This window comes from Musa acuminata, chromosome BXJ2-9 (assembly GCF_036884655.1).
Source record: "Musa acuminata AAA Group cultivar baxijiao chromosome BXJ2-9, Cavendish_Baxijiao_AAA, whole genome shotgun sequence".
In the NCBI taxonomy this organism is placed as follows: domain Eukaryota; kingdom Viridiplantae; phylum Streptophyta; class Magnoliopsida; order Zingiberales; family Musaceae; genus Musa; species Musa acuminata.
This window is the reverse complement of record NC_088346.1, coordinates 44,887,109-44,911,130: the sequence shown is the minus strand read 5'-3', so window position 1 is coordinate 44,911,130 and position 24,022 is coordinate 44,887,109. Positions and strand designations below refer to the sequence as shown.

General features: G+C 39.8%; 2 protein-coding genes across 3 annotated transcripts; both read left to right on the top strand.

Annotated features, from left to right (window-relative positions):
- Positions 1-201: 201 nt before the first annotated feature.
- On the top strand, positions 202-13,080 carry LOC135623580 (PHAF1 protein At3g51130-like). Of its 2 annotated transcripts, XR_010491440.1 has the most exons (16): positions 202-482; positions 2,718-2,800; positions 4,129-4,203; positions 4,611-4,678; positions 4,748-4,853; positions 4,942-5,002; positions 5,102-5,274; positions 5,544-5,606; positions 5,858-5,905; positions 6,664-6,777; positions 6,888-6,987; positions 7,066-7,139; positions 11,090-11,194; positions 11,327-11,375; positions 11,553-11,637; positions 12,837-13,080. XR_010491440.1 is itself a non-coding variant. In XM_065126715.1 (15 exons), exons 1-14 carry the CDS (start codon positions 329-331, stop codon positions 11,372-11,374), a joined length of 1,272 nt encoding a protein of 423 aa, XP_064982787.1. In that variant the 5' UTR covers positions 202-328; the 3' UTR covers position 11,375; positions 12,837-13,080. The 2 variants fall into 2 exon arrangements, 1 of the variants encoding a protein (XP_064982787.1); XM_065126715.1 differs by lacking the exon at positions 11,553-11,637.
- A 461-nt stretch (positions 13,081-13,541) lies between these two features.
- On the top strand, positions 13,542-23,080 carry LOC135623579 (uncharacterized). Its single transcript, XM_065126714.1, has 3 exons — positions 13,542-14,045; positions 15,046-15,152; positions 22,008-23,080. Exons 1-3 carry the CDS (start codon positions 13,599-13,601, stop codon positions 22,744-22,746), a joined length of 1,293 nt encoding a protein of 430 aa, XP_064982786.1. The 5' UTR covers positions 13,542-13,598; the 3' UTR covers positions 22,747-23,080.
- Positions 23,081-24,022: the final 942 nt, after the last annotated feature.

Below are 24,022 nucleotides of genomic sequence, written 5' to 3'. Positions count from 1 at the left end.
ATAAGTTGGTTTTGTGGTTGCTCAAATATCCATCTTTATGCTTGTAACTCCCTATATATATATATATATATATATATATATATATATAATTAATTAATTAAATAATTTTCTTAGGAGTTGACGGTCACAATTGGATAGTCGAAATTGAAATTATAATTGGAGAGGATCCAGGTCAAGTTTCTTTCACAAGAAGTCCACGGGAGGTCGAAGCGAGACGTTTCGTAACGCAACGGGGCAAAGGTTCCGACCCGACGGAAGACGCGACGCGACGCCCAAGCGAGAGAACATTGAGACCGCACGAGAGGGCGAGGGCGGTGGTGGATACGCGATGCAGCAGCTCCAGCACCACCAGAGATCCACCGGTGGGCCGAATGCGGCCGGGCCGGCTCCGGGGCCGCCGAGGAGGCGGTGCGAGGGCACGGCCATGGGCGCCATAACTCTCGACCTCCGCCCCGGCTTCGGCATCGGCCCGTTCAACCTTGGTATACGCATCTCTCTATCCAAATCCTTTTTGACTATACCCCCCTAATCCTAATTGCATCTTGGTTGGTGCAAATAAATTGATTAGCCCTTGAATTAGTTCTTCCAATTGATTTGGCTACGGTAGGCTCGTTGGTTGTCTATCAAGGATTGAAGGTTGAGATTTTTGTGGAGCAAACTTCTTTGTTGGTTCGTTTATCGTGTGGGATTTTATGACTTTAACCCATCAATTTCTGTGTTGGCATTTGCATGAAAGACAAGGTTACATGTCATGATTCATCACTTGCGTTATTCATATTGTCTGATCACTTGTCTAGCTTTAATTGTGAACTTAAAAAAAAAATAGTGAAAGCATTTGTATTTAATGTTTGATTGATTTGGGAAGGTGCATAATTAGAATGTGGGTAGACTAGTCAAAAAAGGTAAAAAGAATTGTTTGCTTAAATGACTATACTGAATTATCATAACTTAAATCAAGGGGTTCATAATGGAGTAGGAGTTCTCAGTTTCCATGTTGCTCAATACCCTGAACCAACATGTTTCTATAGGAAGAAAGGATTATTTACAACATATGAAAGGCCATTGAAATAGATACAAGGCTTGTGCTCAATCACAATAATTTCGATTCAGTTTGGAAAAATGGAATGCTCAATATATTAGGCTCTTGTAGATGCTAATTCAGTCAATCTGGGTGTAATCTATTTACTTGATTCTAGTTTGATTTCAACTCGATATGATACGATATTTTGGTGCAGCTTGCTGGTTTGGAAGTAAAGTTCGTACCAATTAAGTATCTTTTCAGATGTGGTACAGTATGCATCACTAATCACTATAGTGTGAATATTATGCTACATTGATTTTATGGTGACTTATTCTGAGCTTTTGGTAGGCTTAGTTGAAGTTACATGGGATTGTAATAAATAAAGGAAGAGATTTTTTGGTGATTATATATGTTGAAGTTATTTGAGAAGGAAAAAAAATGTCTAGTCTCTTTTTCTCTTTCTTGCCTGTTCTATCCTACTCAATTTTCTCTTTCTTCTTCGCTGTTACTGCTCTATTTAGCACAATTATGCTATTGGGTTTTACATTAATTGATTTAGTTCTTATTGCTAAGTTTTCTGAAACCTGTTGTAATTGGTTCAGCTGGATCGCATCTTATTTTCTTCAACAGTTGATAGCTGCTAATTATTCTTGATAAGCAACTTGTTGCCTTTTTCATAACTACAGCACCTAGATTTTCCAATTTATTTGGAAACATATGCTTTGAAGTAAGATCCATAATATGCACAAAAAGCAATTGTCACTAGCATTGGAGATGCTATAGAATTTGTTAGGGTTGTGCCCTTAGATATCTATGGATGTCATAGGTGTCATTGTAAAGCGTGTAGACATTTATTATGGAAGATTGAATCACTTTTATGCATCCTCCGAGTAGAAGAGAGGATTCACATAACAAGAGAAGAGGGAAGAGATTACTACTAAGACATTATTAAATTAATACCTTGCTAAGCATGTCCTCATGGCCTTTTAAGCATCTACTTTTATGGGAGATGTGAGCAATAAGTTAACCTCATCACTCGACAAATATTTTTGAAGAGGATACTATAACTTTTACAATATAAACCATAAATTGTGTGATCTATCCATTTTCATTCTTATCCTCAATACTAGGAAGCCATAACAACACTTTACAACATTAAATTAATAACTTTTGGATTGATTATATCATACCTTGTTTCCGATGGATGAGAACTCAGCCTATGGTCTATTATAAGTTGTGAAGAAACATAATCTGAGCATTTTTTTATTTGTATTATTATAATCAGTCTCCTAAAATTTTAGGTGGTGGACAACTTATCATAAATGTTTATTATTTTCCACAGAAAATTTTCAATTGCATCTAAGGTTGAGCTTTTGTAATCGTTTCGAAACTACATTAATCTTATTTTGGTCAGAATGGGCTTGTTGGTTAGTTAAATATGACAGACTCACCACAAGCAAATACGTAGCTAGCTTTGTTTAAGATTTGAACTTGTTGTGCACGAAGATGGTCTTTATGGTAATATGATTATATGCAGAACATAGTTTCTTTCTCATGCTTCAAGGCCATGGTTCTCTAATCTCTAGGAAGATTAAATCTTGAAGTTACATTTCCAATGTTAATAATCTTGAAACTTCTAATAATACTCTGTCTTTCTTTGGCTATGCTATGTTCACATTCTGGGTACTTCATATAGGTATGCCATTACATGAAGCATTTGCTCAAGTTGAGCATCAACCCAACATATATGATGTGGTCCATGTGAAGTATCTTGATGAGGTTGGAGTGCTTACTACCTGTGAATTGTTCTTTGCTTCATTTCATTTCTATTAATTGCTGTGCATGCATATAACTTTTACTTTATTTTTTTAAGCTGAATATTGGTATGCTCTAATAGACTCTGAATGATGGCCACAAAATGTTAGTGACTGGTGAATTTTGTAGCAAATAAAATTTTTCTTACACTTTAGAACTTTTTAATCTAGTTTACTCATAAATGAGTTCATACATGTTTCACATGCATAGTTAACATATTACACATGTAATTTGTGCATCTATTGGCACAAGGATTGTTGATAAAATATAATTTATCCATAATAGTTTCAAATGAATGTATCTTTGCTACAAAGAAGGTTCTATGGGCCTTATCCTTATCCTAGACCCAGCTAAAACCCCTATCTGGACTGCCTAGGAACCAGCAAGGGCAAGGGCAGAGTCGGTCATTGTGACCCTATCTCACTTGACACAGAAGTCATCGACTCTTGAGAGAAAAATCCCCAAGGAATTCTCAACAAAACCAAAGAGGGAGAGTGCAGAGATATTTCAGTCATAGGTTAGCTTCATCATATTATTTGGGCAAGAGTAACCTACAAAATAATGAAAGGGCTATGTTTTCATTGTAATGAGAGTCAACTTTTGGACATAAGGGTGTGGCTGTTTCGAACCTTTTGATTATGGATGTTGAAGGTGAAGAAGCTTCTTTGAAGTCCTTGGGCAAGTAGAAGAGGAAGAATTTGCGGAGATGGATAAATTAGACACTTGACCATGGAGCAGAATTATACATGCATGCCATGAATAGAGTGGTGCAAAAGCCATTGGCTATTAGGTTGACTTCATACATCAAAAAACATCTGGTTTCAGTGTCAATGGATGGTGGTTCACCTTATACGGGTAGTTCCACATGGAACTTTGTGTCCCTTGCTAGCAAATCTCAGTTTTTTACTGGAATAACTAGTTCCCAAGATATGATTTAAACTCTTTGATTTTTAACTTAATAGTTAGGAAAAACATCTTTTTTTACAAATATTTTTTCGTTACATTTTGGGCCATTATGTCTTTTTTGTCTCTCCTAGGTACTCGTTGTATCTCACTTATACGTTTTACCTTAATGTCCTCGAAAGTTGCTTACAAAATCTACCTTTTATATTATTTTACAAATTCTAAAGCAATATATACGTATGCTTCTGTACATTGGATTCTTAGAAGGTACCATAACTTTTTCTCTGATGTCCTAGCATGCACAGCTATGAGCTAAAATGTTTACTTGACATTGGCTATGCATTTTAATGTCCTTATATGTTGGTTGTATTATTTTCAATATGTTGCAGGAGCCTCTAAAGTTGGACATTGTTATTAGTTTTCCGGATCATGGTTTTCATCTGCGTTTTGATCCTTGGTCACAGGTATCCTTATGTTTTTTGTTAATCATGTTAAAAGTGGTGGAGGACACTTGGATTTTTTTAGATACATCTTTAAGTGCATACTATGTATGAATTTATTGGAAGAATATGAGTCACTGGGTTGTTTAGTAATTTGTGGAATTAATAATCTTACTGCTACTTTCGCAACATAATTGGCATCATAATTATGGTGAACTAAATAAATTCCTTGGCTTACACAAAATTTAGTAATTGTGGAAATTTAGTAGGAATTTAGGAATGGGCAAATTTTGCCATTGAATAACATGGTAAATTACTGTATACTGTAGTTCTTCTGACATAGACCTTTGATTCTTCCTCTTTGAATGTTATGATTTGCTTCTTGCTGTTTTAAATTTTAGAACTTGCTTTTTTTTTTCTTTTTTGTGCAGAGGTTGCGTCTCATTGAGGTTTATGATGTCAAACGGTTACAGACGCGTTATGCAAATTCTCTAATTGGGTTAGTTTATTTTTTCTGTATTCTTATCAGTGATTTATAGTAAGATCTTATTAATCTTTTTATCCTTAGTGGTCCTTCAACATTAGCCACCTTTGTAGCAGTCTATGCACTTTTTGGACCCACGTATCCTGGAACTTATGACCAAGATAGAGGAATTTATACATTATTTTATCCGGTAAATATGGTGACTGCATGATCTTGTATAAATACAACTTTGCAGCTTCATATTTGAATGTTGTATTGCATAATAACTCTGCTTGTAGGGGTTGTCTTTTGCTTTTCCCATTCCAAGCCAATATACATATTGCTGCCAAAATGGAGAAGGTACTTGATAGTTGATACTTTTCAAGTTTTTACCACTTCCCTTGTTTGTCATTATGAAATTTGTTATTAACAACTAAAATAACCTAACTACCATGACAGTCTCAGCAGAGTTGCCTCTTGAGTTTCCTGATGGAACAACTCCAGTTGCATGCCGTGTCTCTGTGTATGATGGTTCTTCAGATAGTAAAGTTGGTGTGGGATCACTTCTTGACAAAGCTTCAGTTCCTCCGCTGCCTGCTGGCAGTCTATACATGGAAGAGGTGCATGCTAAGGTTCGGATCTTCCAATTTCTAGTATATGCTGTGTTTTCATTCTACTCAGGCAGTATTGTTTTAAGTCTCACAATCATGCAGTTGTGTGCAGCAAAACTTCTGTATTCAATAATTTGGATATGCTGTGTTTTCATTCTGCTCAGGCAGTATTATTTTAAGTCTCACAATCATGCAGTACTGTGCAGCAAAACTTTTGTATTCAATAATTTGGATATGACATGCCATCGTTAGACCTATGAATTTTGTCCTTTTTGCCTTCTTATCTACAGCTAGGAGAAGAATTATGGTTCACTGTTGGAGGTCAGCACATTCCTTTTGGTGCATCACCTCAGGCAAGTTGTTTTCTTCTTTTTCATGAAAGAAGGATGTTTATTTCTTACCTAAATGTATCCGGATGTTTAATTTTTTTATTTATAAGTTTGCTTGTGAAAATCCCTCTCTATAAGATGCCATGTGCTGTAATAGTTATTAGCAACGTTTTACTATTTTCCATGTGTATATAATATTTTCATTTTATTATTTTTTCCTAACCCTATACTATACCAAAGATGATCTGATTATTTGCTAGTAGATGTTTTTGTAGGATGTTTGGACAGAGTTAGGTCGTCCTTGTGGAATCCACCAAAAGCAGGTAAGTAATTTTGCCATTTGTTTTTTGTTCTAATTTCAAATTAAATTTTTAGTTTTTCTTGTTATTAAGCTTTGAAGATCCCTATGAAAGAGATACCCTACAATTTTTAGTCCATACAGTGTTGCTTCTGAGTCTCGTCAACTTAAGAGTTGTAGATTCTAGGAAAAAAAAGTACAGCCTCTAATCATTTGGTTGCCTAACTTGTGGTTTTTAGTTAATTAAAATACATTTAAGTGTAAACTGTGAACATGAGGATGTGTGATTGTAGTAGAACCACAGAAATACTAATCAAAGTAGAGTGAAGATGTCATTTATCTAGGGCATCTGGTATGTTCCTGCCGTTTTACTATGTGTAATTGGATCTCATTTTTAGTTGACTGATTTTATGTTATCTATTAATTTCTGTTTTAAACTATGGCATAGATATTTTGGAGTAAAAAGATGTGCAGTAAAACATACAAGCTCAGTAGGAGCTAAATACAAGCTGATATCTAATTTCTGAACTTATGAAAGCAAATGCTCTTACAAACTTAGGTGATGTTGGAATCTTGAAATGTTTGAGACAGAGGATGCAAGGCTTGATGTTTAAATTACTTGGACAACAATTCCTATATGGTAGGTTTAAAACATAAGACAAAACCCTATATTTGCTCCAGTAACTTCTATATGGTTAAATTTTCTGGATAAGATTGTTGTAGTAGATAGTATGGCATTATCTAGTTAGATGTTGAGGGTTTGATGTTTCTTTAATGTTCTAGGTTGATCAAATGGTTATCCACTCTGCTTCAGATCCCCGTCCTCGGACAACTCTTTGTGGAGATTACTTTTATAATTATTTCTCTCGTGGTCTGGACATTTTATTTGATGGACAGGTGGATATCAAAAAGAAAGATTTGTACTGTTATTTTCCTGAATACACAATACAGGTCGTTATTGGTCTCTAATATTCTATTATCTATGTTCCTGTATCTTGAATATGCAGACACATAAAATCAAGAAGTTCGTGTTACACACAAATTTTCCAGGGCATTCAGACTTCAATACATATATGAAATGCAACTTTGTTATCTATGACTCTGATGGTGAATACTGTTACACTTTAATATTTGAAGTTGATTTCCTGACATCTGAATTATTTAACATATGCTTTCTTTTTGTAGATAAAGGAACAATTCAACCTGGTAATACTTCTAAAAATTGCATCACGCCAAACACAAAATGGGAACAAGTAAAGGTGAAGCTTTACAACTATGCAAGTTTGTAGTAGAAACTCTTCAAGCTCATTATATTTGGTTTTGCATCTAACTGAATCATTTTGCAATTAAAAATTGACCTTTGGTTTACCAGGTTATAACTTATAAGTTCATGTTTTTGTAATGTTGGAAATTCATTTACCTTTCGATGCTATATTTACATTGCGTTGATCTTCAGAGTAAGCAGTTTTGTAGGCTACTCTGATCTTAGTCTTCCATCGTTAAGGGTTTTTGTGGCTGTTTGTGTTTACTAGCCTATGATCCACGAAGATAAAGGTCACTTAACTTATATCAATTGATTTTGGTGTGTTCAAACTGTGGTTTGCATGCTAAGAGTTCATATATGATTTCATGTGGAAATAAAACAGCTGTTTGATGTTTATTAGTCCTATAATATACCAAAGATAAAGGTCAGTTATTTAATAATAATTGATTTTGATATGTTCAAAATGTGGTTTGCATGCTTAGAATTAACAGGTTATAAGTTCATGTTTTTGTAATGTTGGAAATTCATTTACCTTTTGGTGCTATATTTACATTGCGGTGATATTCAGAGTAAGCAGTTTTGTAGGCTACTCTGATCTTAGTCTTCCATCGATCCACAAGAAGATAAAGGTCACTTTAACTTACATCAATTGATTTTGGTGTGTTCAAACTGTGGTTTGCATGCTAAGAATTCATAGATGATTTCATATGGAAATAAAACAGTTGTTTGTGTTTATTAATCCAATAATATACCAAAGATAGAGGCCAGTTATTTAATAATAATTGATTTTGATATGTTCAAAATGTGGTTTGCATGCTTCGAATTAACATACGAGTTTATGTGGAAATAAAACAAAACATTTTTTGTATGCAATCGAAGTGGAAGTGTTAGCATCAAGGAACCAGGAAATCCCTACCCCAATTGAAATGCGTATCTTTATCAGCCTTGACTGTAATTTCTTGTGAAACGCTTAGTGTTTTGTTAATTGTGAACTAGTATTTGATTTTTTATGAAAAGAAAAGCTTGTTGAAAAATTAAAGTAGGACAGTGTTACATTTTATTCAAGAAATCAAGATTATATTACCCTAGTGTCACGGACTTAGTTGGTTTTGCCTAAGTCGTGCGGCACCCTTGCGTGTCCGTTCGTAAAGGTCAGCCTCCCCGAAGCCTCCCATAGTCCCTTAGGACCCACAAAAGAGAAAACGTGTTAGAGAAAACGTCTCACTTGGGATCCACAAGCAAACATTTCCGAAAACACTTCATAGACAATGCAAATTACAAACAGACTTTACAAGCTCTGAACAGTTGCACAACAAAGCGTCAAAATGGTCTATTACAGACCGAAAATCTCTCACAAGTGTCCACATGACACAACATTTATTTACAAGCCTAAAGCGGCCACCAAACCCAACAAAAATAGGACTATTAAGCCTTCGACCGTCCCTCTACATGCTGTGCAAACATGAACATACCAAAAGACACGGACATACATAAGCATTACATCAAATATCCTGTTTAGAAGTTTGTCCGTGACATTCTCCCCCACTTATTCCTTCGACGTCCTCGTCGAAGCCTTTGCCGACACTGCAACTCCTTACCTTTGCTTAGTCTTCAATCTTCTGCTTCAGCTGCAATGCGCCTCCTAGCTCCCAACTACTCTCCGCTGCTGTTTTTCAGTAGTTGAACCTTTGATCTGCCATGCTGCTTCAACTCGCCAATGACTCTGACTATAGTGTGGGGTTGGCTGAGTTGTGTTAATCCCTGTTGGTTCCTGCGGATCTTCCAAGTGAAGGAAAAGACTATCCTTACTATGCGCTAGTCTCTCAAATGCCTCATGCTGCTTGAATTGGGTGGATGCTTGTTGGAGCTTTAACGAGCATCATCTCGCAAACTTATGAAGTTTTGGGTCCTTCCTCCACAAAATTTGCCCATTGACTCTTCTTTCACTTAGTTGTCACTTCCAAGTAGGTTCGCATCACTTCCGCTTTCGATTGGCATTTCGTTAGGAAATGAAGCGAACAATCTACTCTTAGACTCTCAGTAGCACTGATCACCGTTGGTGAGGATTTGACAACTATTGTCTTCCATTATCTTTGAAGGGTCTTTGAACCTGTGTAGAGCTTCTTTGCTGGATAGATAAGAGAATTGGGGTACTCGGTTTCGCCCATTCTCTTAAGAGTTGAGAAGACAAATGTTACTCAACTTCGCCCGCCTCCTCGAGGTTGTACTCCATGCATCGAGCTGGTTACTGGCCTTCGCCTGCTCTTTGCTTACACTTCTGAAGCACTTGAAGTGTTTGCACTCCTTGCGTTGAGTTAGTTACTGTGATTCACATTCTCAATGCCATCAAACTTCTGGAATGCAGGAAGTTTTCACCCCAACTTAGAGTAATTCTCTAATAGATTTGGTTGCCTCTGGGATTGTACCATCTTCTCCATCAATCCGGCCGCCTACTCCACTGAGTAGAAAAGGTACAGCACCGCATACTGCCTGCTTCGTTCCTTGGTTATGCACTCTTGCATGACCCGAAGTCTTTCACTTTCGGCTATCTTGATGAGAAGCTCGTTGACACCGGTCTTACGAAGTTCCTTGGCCTCTGCCCTTCAGCCTTGTCTCGGTACTTGGCGTTTGCCTCTGTATGCTCCACCTCCTCGTTCCCTTTCACGACCAAGTGCTCTCCCTCCATGAGAGCAAGGGATCAATGACTTTCACGGAAGTCCCGCCTCTGCGGTACCATGGCGCTGCCATGCCCATGGCCCTACTATCCGTTGCCTCGCATCTGCATCCCTTTTCTTCACGATCAGTAGATATATCTCTGTGGCACTCCTCCGAGTCCACCTCCATTCTAACTAATGCTTGATTTTGGATAGGTATGTCCCTCTGGACTCGTTGTCGCTTCCTCGCCCCTTTCGACCCCCTGCTTTAACACCTCTATGTTCTCTAAGCAACTCCCTTTGGTCGATGGAAAGACAGACTGCAACTCCCATGCATGGCCTCTACCATCACGTTGTAGGATTTACACCGATTCTATTCTCCTTAGCTTCCTTGGTAGCAATGTTCGCTTACTCGACCTTGTCCTCTGACTTGTCGGGCTCCCTTAAGCGAATATGGGCTCTGGAGCAGTCCAACTCTCTAACTACTTTGATCATATCTCTACATGATCAAGTCCCTCCCTTGGGACTCACTGGTACTTGCATTCGAACTTTTCCCTTGGTGGAACATAGCCCCCATATACTGATGACTAAGGCTTTCATCTGATACCATCTGTCATGGACTTAGCTGGTTTTGCCTAAGTCGTGCGGCACCCTTGCATGTCCGTCCGCAAAGGTCAGCCTCCCCGAAGCCTCTCATGGTCCCTTAGGACCCACAAAAGAGAAAACGGGTTAGAGAAAACGTCTCACTCAGGATTCACATGCAAACATTTCCAAAAACACTTTATAGACAATGTAAATTACAAACATACTTTACAAGCTCTGAATAGTTGCACAACAAAGCGTCAAAATTGTCTATTACAGATCGAAAATCTCTCACAAGTGTCCACATGACACAACTTTTATTTACAAGCCTAAAGCAGTCACTAAACCCAACTAAAATAGGACTATTAAGCATTCGACCGTCCCTCTACATGCTGTGCAAAGCATGAACATACCAAAAGACACGGACATACATAAGCATTACATCAAACATTCTGTTTAGAAGTTTGTCCGTGACACTAGTTCAGTTGAAATGGATGACCTTTAGTCTTTTTTGACTATTAGAGATTGCTCACCAGAGGTGGATAGTGTTTTGTGAATTCTGTCTTATAATTTAAAAATTTTATATCTCTATCCATACATGTTGCTTCTTAGTTTGGATCGCAAACTTCACAACTGAATTACAAGTATTTCTTTAATCAATGACTACGTCAGCTTTTTGAAAGAAAATTTATTTCACATATACATGTAGGAGATTCTTGGGGATGGTGGTCGTGCTGCAATTCAAACACAAGGTTCAATGACCAATCCATTTGGATCAACTTTTGTCTATGGATACCAAAATGTGGCATTCGAGGTCAGAAATACAAAGTCTGCTGTAAACTTTTATTTAGTATCCTTGCCAAGATTTTCACTTCATTGAACCCTGTGCAGGAAAATTTTCTATTGAAATTGACCTTTGAATATTGTGTTTCTTGCACTTTACTAGGTTATGAAGAATGGTTATATAGCTACTGTTACTCTGTTCCAATCTTAAGGTATGTTTGCATGTCAACTTCTATAATTCATCTTCATTAATTAGTTAATATTAAAATTTTTTTGCAGCTTCCTAGATGTTCCACTGCATTCAAGTTATTTTTTCGGAAGTATTTCCAGTCTTTAACACAGATGGTCATGTGTTTCTTATTTCTAATTTACTGTCTTGTCCAATGAAGATGAAATGACTTGTTTGACTTCTAGTTTCAACATGGGTCCAATGATTCCAAAAGAACCACTTTGTGGCCAAGGCGAATTTGAGAGGTGGGGATTTGTTATAATAGAATTTCTTTGTGATCCAATGACTCTTATATTAGTAAAAACGATCTCGCAGAAATCAAAGCCCAATAGCCTAGATGGGGTGATCCAGATCTTTGCTCGGCTTCACAGCACTTGGACGTATTCACTAGTGGGTCCTGATATTCAATTAATAACACATGTTGGAGAATAATCAAATTAAACCTTTTGAAGATTAGATCTTGGTAAAGACCAAGTTAGAATCATATTGAATCTCGAAAATGAGTTGTCCTACTTGGATGGTAGAGGAGTGCTAGTCGTACTGGGATCTGAAATAGAATTATATTTTCTTCCTTATTTGCAAAGGTAAATTTAATCTCTAAATTCCTTATGTCAATTTAGTTTCAAAATATCTCAATATGGGTGTAGTATAAATCACGCTTGTTCTTTTTCCTATTTAGAGTCATATTCTGAAAGTTATTGATTCCTGTAAAATGGATATTTTGTGGCAAAAGGGGATAAACTCTCCATATATAATAATATTCATCGAATGATGCTTAAAATAATAAAATATTAGTCCCTATTTTAAGAAACTAAGGTATCTTTCTACCCGATAGTTGCTTAACCAATTCTTGTAAAGGATACAGCGAACCCAAAATATTGAGAAGGATTGAATGGAATAGATCAACATAATAGAAACAAATTGTTACAGGTAGGTTGAGTTAATTGAAAGCCCAGGTTTGTATCATAATAGGTCTGCATCTTTCTTTAGTATGAGTTTTCTTTTAATGTTTATGGTCACTTCTGTTTGTTGCTTCTGTTGACAGAAAGATCTGAAACAACAGATAAAAATTAAGCTGAATATCCATTGGTACATGTCATATGGGGTTTAAATTTAGTCATCATGTCCTATATATGGGGAAGTTGACAGAGCTTATTATGTTTCTTATTTGTCTTCTCCATTACATCATCCATGATATGTTCTCCAATTCTTGTAATTGCTCTCTTATTCAAATTTCTTTGCGTAAGTAACTGAGTCATCAAGAGAATACAATGATCAATCAACAGGTTTTTTTCCTTGATGTATTAGGAAAATGTTGCACAAATAAAAGGCCTTTGTAATTTGGATTTAAGTAGAACTAATGCATAATTATTTCATTTTTTTTATTTTACCAGGTCTTGGTGCCATTGTTAATTCTTCTCATGTGCATCTGTTCCTTATGTAGGATTACGCTGGGTTTTCACATGAACTTGATGGGAAGCTAGCATGCTCCTCCATAATTCGTGCTGTGGATTCAGTCTTGTATGGGTGTGTAATTCTCTGTACAGTGCAATTAATTTCTTTTTCATGACTTGTATCATTCTGTAAATTAAATATTCCTTTTTGGAAAAATTTATTTGCCCAATGACTTCATATATAAATATTAGTAACCATCAAACACTAACGATGGAACATAAATTCTTTCCTCCTGTTGCCGCTCATCTTCCTACTTTTGTGCTTATAATACGGGATGAATGAACGATTGACTCACCTTTTCCAACCAAGAACAACTGATCATTGGATTTTTTCTGGGCTTTAATTATCTGTCCTTTCAGAGTTTTAAAATAGTAAATTTAACAGATATATTGTAACAGATCTAACACTTGTGCAACAGAGATATATTAACTCATGTTAATCGTATATATATATATATATATATACATATATACTATAGTTAACATTAAATTTTCTGAGTTGAAAATATAATTTTAATAGCTAAACAGTCGTAATATGATATGATTATAATAGTTATTTAAAGTGTATTAATGTCATTTAGATTTTCTGACGGCAAAAGTTTTAATTATATAAGAATATAAGCGATAAACTCCATTTTACAGGGCTAAATTCGGAAATCACTTATTTTAGAGGGATGTATAAAATAGTGCCCTTTTTTCAGTTTTAATTGAGAAGTTAGGACTCGATTCTTACAAAGTGGGACGGAGAGCGCATGAGGTTTCGGCCTTTGCACTCTTCCGTCGCCGCCGCCGCCGCCTGCAAACCTCACCCCAAGGCCCGCCTTCTCCACCGCCTAAACCCTATATCGTCCATGGCCGCCGATCCCCCGCCGCCGCAACTCGAGTCCGAGGAGGACCCTGACGAGCGCTTCTGCGCTGCCCTCGACCGCTGCTCCTTCTCCGACCCGCCCCCGCTGTCGCCGACGGAGCCCATCGGCCGCCCGCTGAGCGGAGAGATCCGGGTCGACCGGGCCTGGGCCCACTGGAATCGGCTGGGCGCTCCCAAGCTCGTAGTCGCGCCCATGGTGGACAACTCCGAGCTGCCGTTCCGGATGCTCTGCAGGAAGTACGGCGCCGAGGCAGCCTACACGCCGATGCTCCACTCGAGGATCTTCTCCGAGACTGAGAAGTACCGGAGCATGGAATTCACCACCTGCAAGGTTAGATGTGTCTGTCATCTGAATGAGTTCTAAATGCCATATTGATGTGCCTAGGGCTCATTAGATTGGTTGGAAATGGTAGTTCAGCAGTCGTGTCTAACTTATGGGTCAATTTCAAGGTTTATATGGGGTCAAAGCTGTTTCCTTTCCAGTGATGAGACTGCCATAACTTGTAAAAGCAAAGGAAAATTTTGGGAACCATATTGTTCTAATAATCAATGACATGTATATTTACCTAGTCAATGATATTTTTGACCGGTGAATGCATCAAAATTGCTAAAGTTTAGATATTTTTATGTTTAATGGATATAAAGTGTATACTGTAATGGAAGGAACATTCTGTAAAAATTACTATGAATTTTCCACTGTTTTGACATCCTTTAATCAATTCATTTTCTCATCTTCTTTAAATGATTAGTAGTAGAGTATTAGTTTTCTGGTTTCTTGGTCTAAAAATGACTCCAAGAAAATGAATATTCCATTAGTTGTTTCTCCACCATAAAGAACATATCTCACAGTGCAACTGTAGAAAAGAGTACCTTTAGGAAGAAGAATAAAACAGTATAATTCTCTTCAAAAGAATGTGTGAAACACATTTATTAACCATGTTCTTCATCGCATCTAATGAATGCAATAATTGATTTATGTTATATTATTTTATGATTAAGAAAGAAAGTGATAGGCTAGGCTATGGTTGAGACACAATAAATTGCTATGCTGCAACAATCATTTAACATAAATTTGTATTAATAGATAAAATTATTTTGAAATCATCCACTAAGCTTAAATTTCAGAAAATAAAATCATTATGAATTTGCTGTGCTTTCTAACTAATTGCATTTGCTGAATTGAAGCTTTTACTAATATTGAGAAAACATTTGTTCTTAGTTGTAGGTTTGACTGTTGTGTGTGTGTGTGTGTGTATAGCTGTTAATCAGGCAAATCCCAATGAGTTAGTTAGTTTAAGTATGATAACCTATCTCTATGTTATCTAGTGCAGGAGGATCGCCCACTCTTTGTGCAATTCTGTGCGAATGATCCTGATGTTCTTCTGGAAGCAGCAAAAATGGTCGAGCCTTATTGTGATTATGTGGACATAAACCTCGGGTACCTTTTCATATTCTTTGACTTAAAATACTTGGTTATGCATTTTCTTCAGTAATGAGAATAATCATGAATTATAAATTTGTTCTTTAGAAGTTCACCTGTGGTAAGATAGGGCGAAACTTTTTGCATGATGCATTATGATTGGTCTAGAAAACATTGGATTTACTATCCACCTTCAATGGCCTAATTTATGATTGTATCATTCTACTTCATCTATACATGATGGGATTACTATCTCAATTAACAGTTTGATCACCATAGTTGGCATGCAATTGGCTTCTGCATCATAGGTTATTGCTAATTGTAAAACATAAACATAGGTTCTTCTTATTGTATATTGAGTATATGTGGTATTTGGAACAGTGATGGTGGATGCAAGATCCGATTGATAGAAATTGTCTTCTACTCGAGGATTACTCTTCAAGGGGTAATATTACAAAAAGCAGTTGTAGTATGCAGGCAACTCATTATGCCATATTACATATGTAGCATGCATAATATTTTAACTAATATTTAATTAAGTATAAATAAAGAACTATACTACAAAGCAAGGTTTGCCGTACCGGATTGTACCGCCCGGTATGGGCGGTACGTACCGGTCCGACAGGCCAACGGTACGCGGACCGCCCCGTACCGTACCGAGCACTGTAGCAGTGTACAATAGCACTGTAGCAGTGTACAGTGCTCGGTACACGTGAGTGTACCGCTCGGTACACCTGGGTGTACCGAGCGGTATACCGTACCGTACCGGTACCGAGCCCGGGTCGAAACGCCGGTACGGTACTGTCACGACCTTAGCTGGTTTTGCCTAAGGCGTGCGGCACCCTCGCGCGTCCGTCCGCAAAGGTCAGCCTCCCCGAAGCCTCCCATTGTCCCTTAGGACCAACAAAAGAGAGAACGGGTTAAAGAGAACGCCTCAATTAGGATCCACAAGCAAACATGTCCGAAAAACACTTCATAGACAATGCAAATTACAAACAGACTTTACAAGCTCTGAATAGTTGCACAACAAAGGGTAAAATGGTCCATTACAGACCGAAAAGCTCTCGCACGTGTCCACATGACACAACCTTTATTTACAAGCCTAAAGAGGCCACCAACCCAACTAACATGGGACTATTTAGCCTTCGGCCGCCCCTCTACCTGCTGTACAAGGCATGAACATGCCAAAAGACAACGGACAGACATAAGCATTACATCCAACATCTTGTTTAGAAGTTTGTCCGTTACATTCTCCCCCACTTATCCCTTCGACGTCCTCGTCGAAGCCTTTGTGAACACTGCAACTCTTCGCCTTTGCTGAGTCTTCAATCTTCTGCTCCAGCTGCAATGCGTCTCCTGGCTCCCAGCTGCTCTCCGCTGCTGTTTCTGAGTAGTCGAACCTTTGATCCGCCATGCTGCTTCAACTCACCAATGACTCTGATTCTGGTGTGGGGTTGGCTGAGTTGTGTTGATCCTTGTTGATTCCTGCGGATCCGCCAAATGAAGGAAAAGACCATCCTTACTGCGCCAGTCTCTTAAAAATTCCTCATGCTGCTTGAACTGGGTGGATGCTTGTTGGAGCTTTAACGAGCATCGTCTCGTAAACTTCTGAAGCTTTGGGTCCTTCCTCCACAAAATCTGCTCATTGACTCTTCTTTTAGTTAGTTGTCACATCCAAGTAGGTTCGCATCACTTCCGCTTTCGATTGGCATTTCGTTGGGAAATGAAGCGGACAAACTACTCTCAGTAGCACTGATCACCGTTGGTGAGGATTTGACAACTATGGTCTTCCATTGTCTTCGAAGGGTCTTTGAACTTATGCAGAGCTCCTCTGCTGGATAGATAAGAGAACTGGGGTACTCGGTTTCGCCCATTCTCTTAAGAATTGAGAAGGCAAAGGTTACTTGACTTCGCCCGCCTCCTCGAGGTTGTACTTCATGCATCAAGCTGGTTACTGGCCTTCGCCTGCTCTTTGCTCACACTTCTGAAGCACTTAAAGTGTTTGCACTCCTTGCATTGAGTTAGCTACTGTGATTCACTTTCTCAATGCCATTGAACTTCTGGAATGCAGGAAGTTTTCACCCCAACTTAGAGTAATTCTCTGATAGATGAGGTCGCCTCTGGGATTGTACCGTCTTCTCCATCAACCCTGCCGTCTACTCCACTGAGTAGCAAAGGTACAGCACCGTGTACTGCTTGCTTCGTTCCTTGGTCGTGCACTCTTGCATGACCTGAAGTCCTTCACTTACGGCTATCATGATGAGAAACTTGTTGACACCGGTCTTACGAAGTTTCTTGGCCTCTGCCCTTCAGCCTTGTCTCGGTACTTGGAGATTGCCTCTGCATGCTCCACCTCCTCGGCCCCTTTCACGACCAAGCGCTCTCCCTCCATGAGAGCAGGGGATCAATGACTTGTACGGAAGTCCCGCCTCTGCGGTACCATGGCGCTGCCATGCCCATGGCCCTACTATCCATCGCCTCGCATCTGTATCCCTTTTCTGCATGATCAGTAGAAATGTCTCTGTGGCACTCCTCTGAGTCCACCTCCATTCCGACTGATGCTTGATTTTGGGTAGCTAAGTCCCTCTGGACTCGTCGTCGCTTCCTCGCCCCTTTCGACCCCCTGCTTCAACACCACTGTGTTCTCCAAGCAGTCCGTTTGGTCGATGGAAAGACAGACTGCAACTCCCATGCATGACCTCTGCCATCACGTTGTAGAGTTTGCACCGATTCTGTTCTCCTTAGCTTCCTTGGTAGCAACGTTCGCTTACTCGACCTTGTCCTCTGACTTGTCGGGCTCCCTTAAGCGAATATGAGCTCTAGAGAAGTCCAACTCTCCAGCTGCTTCGATCATACCTCTGCATGATCAAGTCCCTCCCATGGAACTCACTGGTACTTGCATTCGAACTTTTCCCTTGGTGGAACCCAGCCCTCATATGCTGATGACCAAGGTTTTCATCCGATGCAAAATTCGGTGCACGCCCGGAAGACCCGCCTCTGCGGTACCATGGCCTTCACTCCTTGAATCCATAGCCTTTCTTGCCGTCGTGTTGTTCACCAAAGCGGAGCTCCCAGTAGCTCCCGATCATACCTCCATATGATCTCATCCCTCACGGGACAGATTGTGTGTATCGCATTGCCACGAACTGTTCCACCACGATCCGCTGCACCATGTCGCCTCCTGGTGACATCTCCATTGCATTCTGATCCTTGTGGAATAAACTCGAATTGTGAACCCTCCATGTGTGGCCTCTGCCAATACATCGCAGGGTCCCTTCCACCTTCGATTTTGTTCGCTCCTCTGGCAATCGACCTTCATCCACCCACTCCTGGGTCACACCTAGATGAAGCACCGCTCTAGGACAGTCCGTCGCCTAGTAGCTCTCGAAGTCCATCGACTTCACTGTAATCTGTGCACCATTGTCTGGATCCTGGGCCTCTGCCCCTACCAGCACAATCTCCGCTGCGCACTGCTTCCTTCATAGCAACTCAAATGGCAACACTGTGGCATATTCTTCAAGAGTACCCGCCTCTACGTCCTCTTGCCCCGTGCTAAGGCCCTTCTGAACCCAACTTCGCCTCCGCAAATTGAGTCGCCTTAGTTCCTCCATCAAATGCTTCTCCGAGTTAAGGTGCATGTGCCGCGAAGCTCCCTTCGTCTTTGGCATCATGCAAGATGAGTCCGCTCCGTCAGAAAGAAGGACCCATGGAACAACATGATCCTACTCTTGCCTCTGCAAGAGTTCATGTCCTTGACCTCTGTCTAAGGAAAGCACTATGCCTCTGCTCCATGTTCCAACTTCTATGCTGGCTCCCTTCATGCGGCTTGGGTACTTCGCCAAGTTGCACCCAACTTGTTCCGCTCCTCGTTTTTTGCATTGAGTCGATGGTGGCCCTCGCGCCCACCATTCCACGGGTCAGCCCTCCCTTGAGTCCGATCTCCACATCGACTCCAAGTGTACCTTCATAAGTTGCTTTAGGTCGCTCCCCACTTGATCTCGCAATGCATCCACCAATGCATTCTCTCGACGAGATCATGCGACAACTCCTCGCCGCCTGCTCAGTCCACCGAGCTTCGTGGAGTTGTTGTTTGTTGAGGTACTCCTCCTCAACATGTGAGGTCCGTCTCACATAATTCTCCCTCTGGAGAGCCGGGACTTATCCCTCCTGGATAATTACCCCGTTGGAGCAACATCTCTCTTCATTACGGAGACCACCATCCCCTTGGACTACTCCGATCTACTGAACAAACTGTGCATTGTTCTGCCTCTTGCAAACGCACTTGCTAGATTGCGCCTCCACGTCAATACAGCCACCGCCGCACCCCTCAAGGCCTAGCAACATGCTAAACTCGTTGCACACTTCAGCCTCCTCCGGACGTATCCTTTGCATGCCGAAGAGAAAGTTTCAATGCTCCATGGCGCCGAGTCTCGGTCGCCTTGGGATGGCCACGAACATTCCATCGTCCGCATACAAGCCCATGCATGAGTACCAAATTCTTCGAGTTAGCAATTCCCCTCACCTCTGTGAGCTTTGCATAACTCTTTTGGTCGTTGAACAACTCATTCCACCTTGGATGGTCTCATTCTTGCCAAGCGCCTCGCTTGCCTAGAGCACCATCAAGTATAGTTGTCAACGTTGAGCTGTAGCTCAAACTCAGCCATCCCAACCTTTGTGCGCTCCGCATTCTTCCAAGCTTGCCTGTTCTCGTGGTGCCTCTTGTGCGAAGGGTTGGCCATTCCTCAGAATGCCAATGTTAGATGCCCGCTCCTCTGAGCGACTCTTTTCCCTACATCTCCATTCCCGTTTTCCCTTAAACGGTCGCGCGTTGCTGACTGCCCTCAACGCAGCCCCGCTAGGTCCCCCACATTTGCATGTCAAGTGTTTCTATGAGTGCTTGTCCCGCTCTAATACCATAATGTCACGACCTTAGCTGGTTTTGCCTAAGGCGTGCGGCACCCTCGCGCGTCCGTCCGCAAAGGTCAGCCTCCCCGAAGCCTCCCATTGTCCCTTAGGACCAACAAAAGAGAGAACGGGTTAAAGAGAACGCCTCAATCGGGATCCACAAGCAAACATGTCCGAAAAACACTTCATAGACAATGCAAATTACAAACAGACTTTACAAGCTCTAAATAGTTGCACAACAAAGGGTAAAATGGTCCATTACAGACCGAAAAGCTCTCGCACGTGTCCACATGACACAACCTTTATTTACAAGCCTAAAGAGGCCACCAACCCAACTAACATGGGACTATTTAGCCTTCGGCCGCCCCTCTACCTGCTGTACAAGGCATGAACATGCCAAAAGACAACGAACAGACATAAGCATTACATCCAACATCTTGTTTAGAAGTTTGTCCGTTACAGTACGGTACGGCGAACCTTGCTACAAAGCATAGTTTGATGTTTCGGGTACTAGACTCGTGCTGGTCCCTGGCTAGATTGGTATAAGTCTCGTATGTGCCTATGTATCGACAGGGTATGTTGGCATGTGACACAAAACTTTTTAAGATTTGAGTATACACGATATTGGGAGATGCATGCCATGGTCTGTACTGCCGACTTGGGAGGCACATTTAGTATATATGGCAAAATTTAGAACCATACAATAAAGCATGTTTAAATTATTTGATACTGGACCCTTACTAGTCACTAGCCAGATCAGTGTCGTCTGAGTTCCTAAGGAGACCTGAGGTTCAGGGCCGGTTGCAGCGATCTTGAGGTCCAGAGCCTGATTGTCTGTCAGATTGTGGTGTCTACCACCTGGTTGACATCGGGTCTGAGTGGTTTTCTTAAATTGTTAATGAGAAAGTACATGCTGAGACCAAAAATGACTTTATAAAATATTTACACTCATGTAATAACATATTCAAGTGATAAGTTATTAGGGACAACTCGAGTTCTAAGTGATGAATAACATATTATCATGTTCCATAGTTAACTCTAGCTTTGGATATAATAGTTGAAACAATACTATCAAGTATGTGATAATGTTCTCATTCTATATTATATATGCACATTTAAGAGGGACTTCTTCTTTTTTGAGGCTTATTATTGACTTGGGAGGACAGTTACAAATTTTCTGTATTGTGGTCTTTGCAAGGTAGCTTTTTACTCCTTTTTTGCTTAGGAAATAGCCTCCAAATATACCAAATTGTTTGACTGTGTATGGAGGAACCCAATTTCTATCCTCGGGTTCTGATGCAGCATTTGGGAATAATTGTTTGTCATGTATTTTCTTTGAAGAAGCTTGAGTCTATTTTGTAATTGCTTAGGCTGTCATCTAGAAGAGAAAATTATGCAGTTTCATACAAGATGTGTACTAAAATTGGATTTCTGTGGTCATGGACCTTGTCACAGTGTATAACTAAGGGATTTTACTTGGTTACATCAAGTTCAAATGAAAAAGGTTGCCGTTTTTTATATAACTAATTTTATTTTCTCACACACTGGTCACTAATTTTAGCTTGAAGTGCTTTTCAAGTGTGGACTTGTTTCACATTGTTGATATATTTGTCTTGTGCATTCTGAATAGAATTTTTAGATTTGTTTGTCCAACTAGTTCATTTTGCAAGTAATTAAATCTTGGGTACCATAATGCTTTACAGTACCATTAGGAAAATAGAACAAACTGGTTGAAGTGTGAATTTTTTTTTTATATGAGTTGAAATGTGAATTAGTTGAACTACCAGTATACTTTTTGTTGTAAGAACTTGGACTGGTATGGTACAATCGATATAGTTGGTACTTCAACTGTATTTATATAACATTAGTTTGGTGCTAAATAGTTGGAGTTAAAATATATGATGTGACATATCTTGTCTGAGACTTTTCCATATTCTTTTATGATTCATTACATCTTTAAACTTGCAGATGTCCACAGCGGATTGCCAGGCGAGGGAACTATGGAGCTTTCCTCATGGATAACCTCCCTCTCATAAAAGCACTTGTCCAGAAGCTGTCACAAAATCTTCAAGTTCCAGTTTCATGTAAGATTAGAATATTCCCAAACCTACAAGACACCATAGTATATGCCAGGATGCTTGAAGAGGCTGGTTGTGCTCTCCTAGCTGTTCATGGCCGGACTAGAGATGAGAAGGATGGGAAGAAATTCCGAGCTGATTGGAATGCCATCAAGGCTGTGAAAGATGCCATTGGGATACCTGTGCTCGCCAATGGAAACATACGTCACATGGAAGATGTTTACAACTGTTTGGACCACACAGGTGCTGATGGGGTTCTATCAGCTGAGTCTCTTCTCGAAAATCCAGCTTTATTTGCTGGATTCAGGACAATGGAACCAAAAGAAAATAACGCAGATGAGATTAAGGACAATGGGGGATTGGACCAGGCAGATCTGGTAGTGGAGTATTTGAAGTTCTGTGAACAGTATCCAGTGCCATGGCGAATGATTCGCTCCCATGTCCACAAGATGTTAGGGGATTGGTTCAGGATACATCCTCAAGTAAGAGAGGAACTTAATGCTCAGTCAAAACTGACCTTTGAGTGGCTCCATGATATGGTGACGAGACTCAAAGAACTTGGTGGAGGAATCCCACTTTACACAGAGGAGGCTAATACTGCCGCGAGAGCTGCGACATGCAATTCTTGATTCTCTGATGATTGCAAGTCGCATGTATTTTTGGTCATTCAAATACCCATGCAAGGAACATGTACGAGTGTCAGCAATTGCTTGGCTAATTGCTGGTGTCATTCTTATCTTTTCCAGTCAAAAAACTGTGACCTCCCAGGATGAGACCCAAAAGTGGTCTTTATGCTTCAGAAGAGTGATGATGATTATTAATGTATCTTATTAATTTTGAGGTGACAGCAGATGATATGCTGAATCCATGATTCATCTTGTTGTGTATTTCAACCTCAATTTTGAGAAGAGAGAATTTAATGATATAATACAATACTAATAAAGAAAAAGAAAATTCTTGGTATATGGTTTAGGCTGCCGTCTTTTTTTTTTCCTTGGAGGATTCTCTTGCTCTGCATGTGATGTAAAGATTTGCCTCGTCTTTTCATTTTGGTTTTCCTTTAAAGTGGAAGTATGCAAATTTTCATTTCTACTTTATTTGTAATTTCTTAATTTGCTGTTTCTTCTTAAAGCCAGCTTTTGTTCTATGATAGTTTTCTTAATCGTTAATGTCAAGGAAAATCATCGTAAAGTTTAAGTCGATCCGGTGGGGTCCAAACTTGAGAGCAAAGGAGTGTCAAACGTGATTCCACGAGATGGCTCCAAGGTAAAAGTATTGAACTCCCGGGGCATCACCTATACTAAAACTGATGTAGAGAGAAATTTTTCGATCCGATTTCTTTGATATTTAAGTTAGTGATCGAGGTCTCTATAGAGTATAGATTTTTTTTGAAAGAGAGTCCCTCGATGTGATATCAGATATTACTTTTTATATTTGACCTTGGATGAGACAACTTGTAATTGCTCCAATGTCCTTCTCTTGATATTTTATTCACGTGGGCAACAAGGGAGAGATAACATGAACTGTTTATTTTAGACTTTTGTCCACGCGGATAGATAGGCAAGGGTAATCTGGATCTTTTTCCTTCCATGATAGTTTCCGTTACATGTCGGATGATAATTGGTCATTAATGTATTCCCTATCATTTACCTAGGCATATATCGGGACTCTTGTTAGAGGGGCCTTGAGTATGATGTTCAATTCAAAAGCTCATTGCTAACCTTCCCCTTCGTGGCGTCGAAAAGGCACACATTGGTCGAGCGGATTTTCCGTAGTGCAAGTTAGATTTTTTTAACTCATATGCCTCAGGCACATTTCGACCTATATTTTTATCGTATCGGATTTCTCATATATGGAGACTTGGTCGAGATATTCTAAGTACCGAAGAGGTTCAACATGTATCTT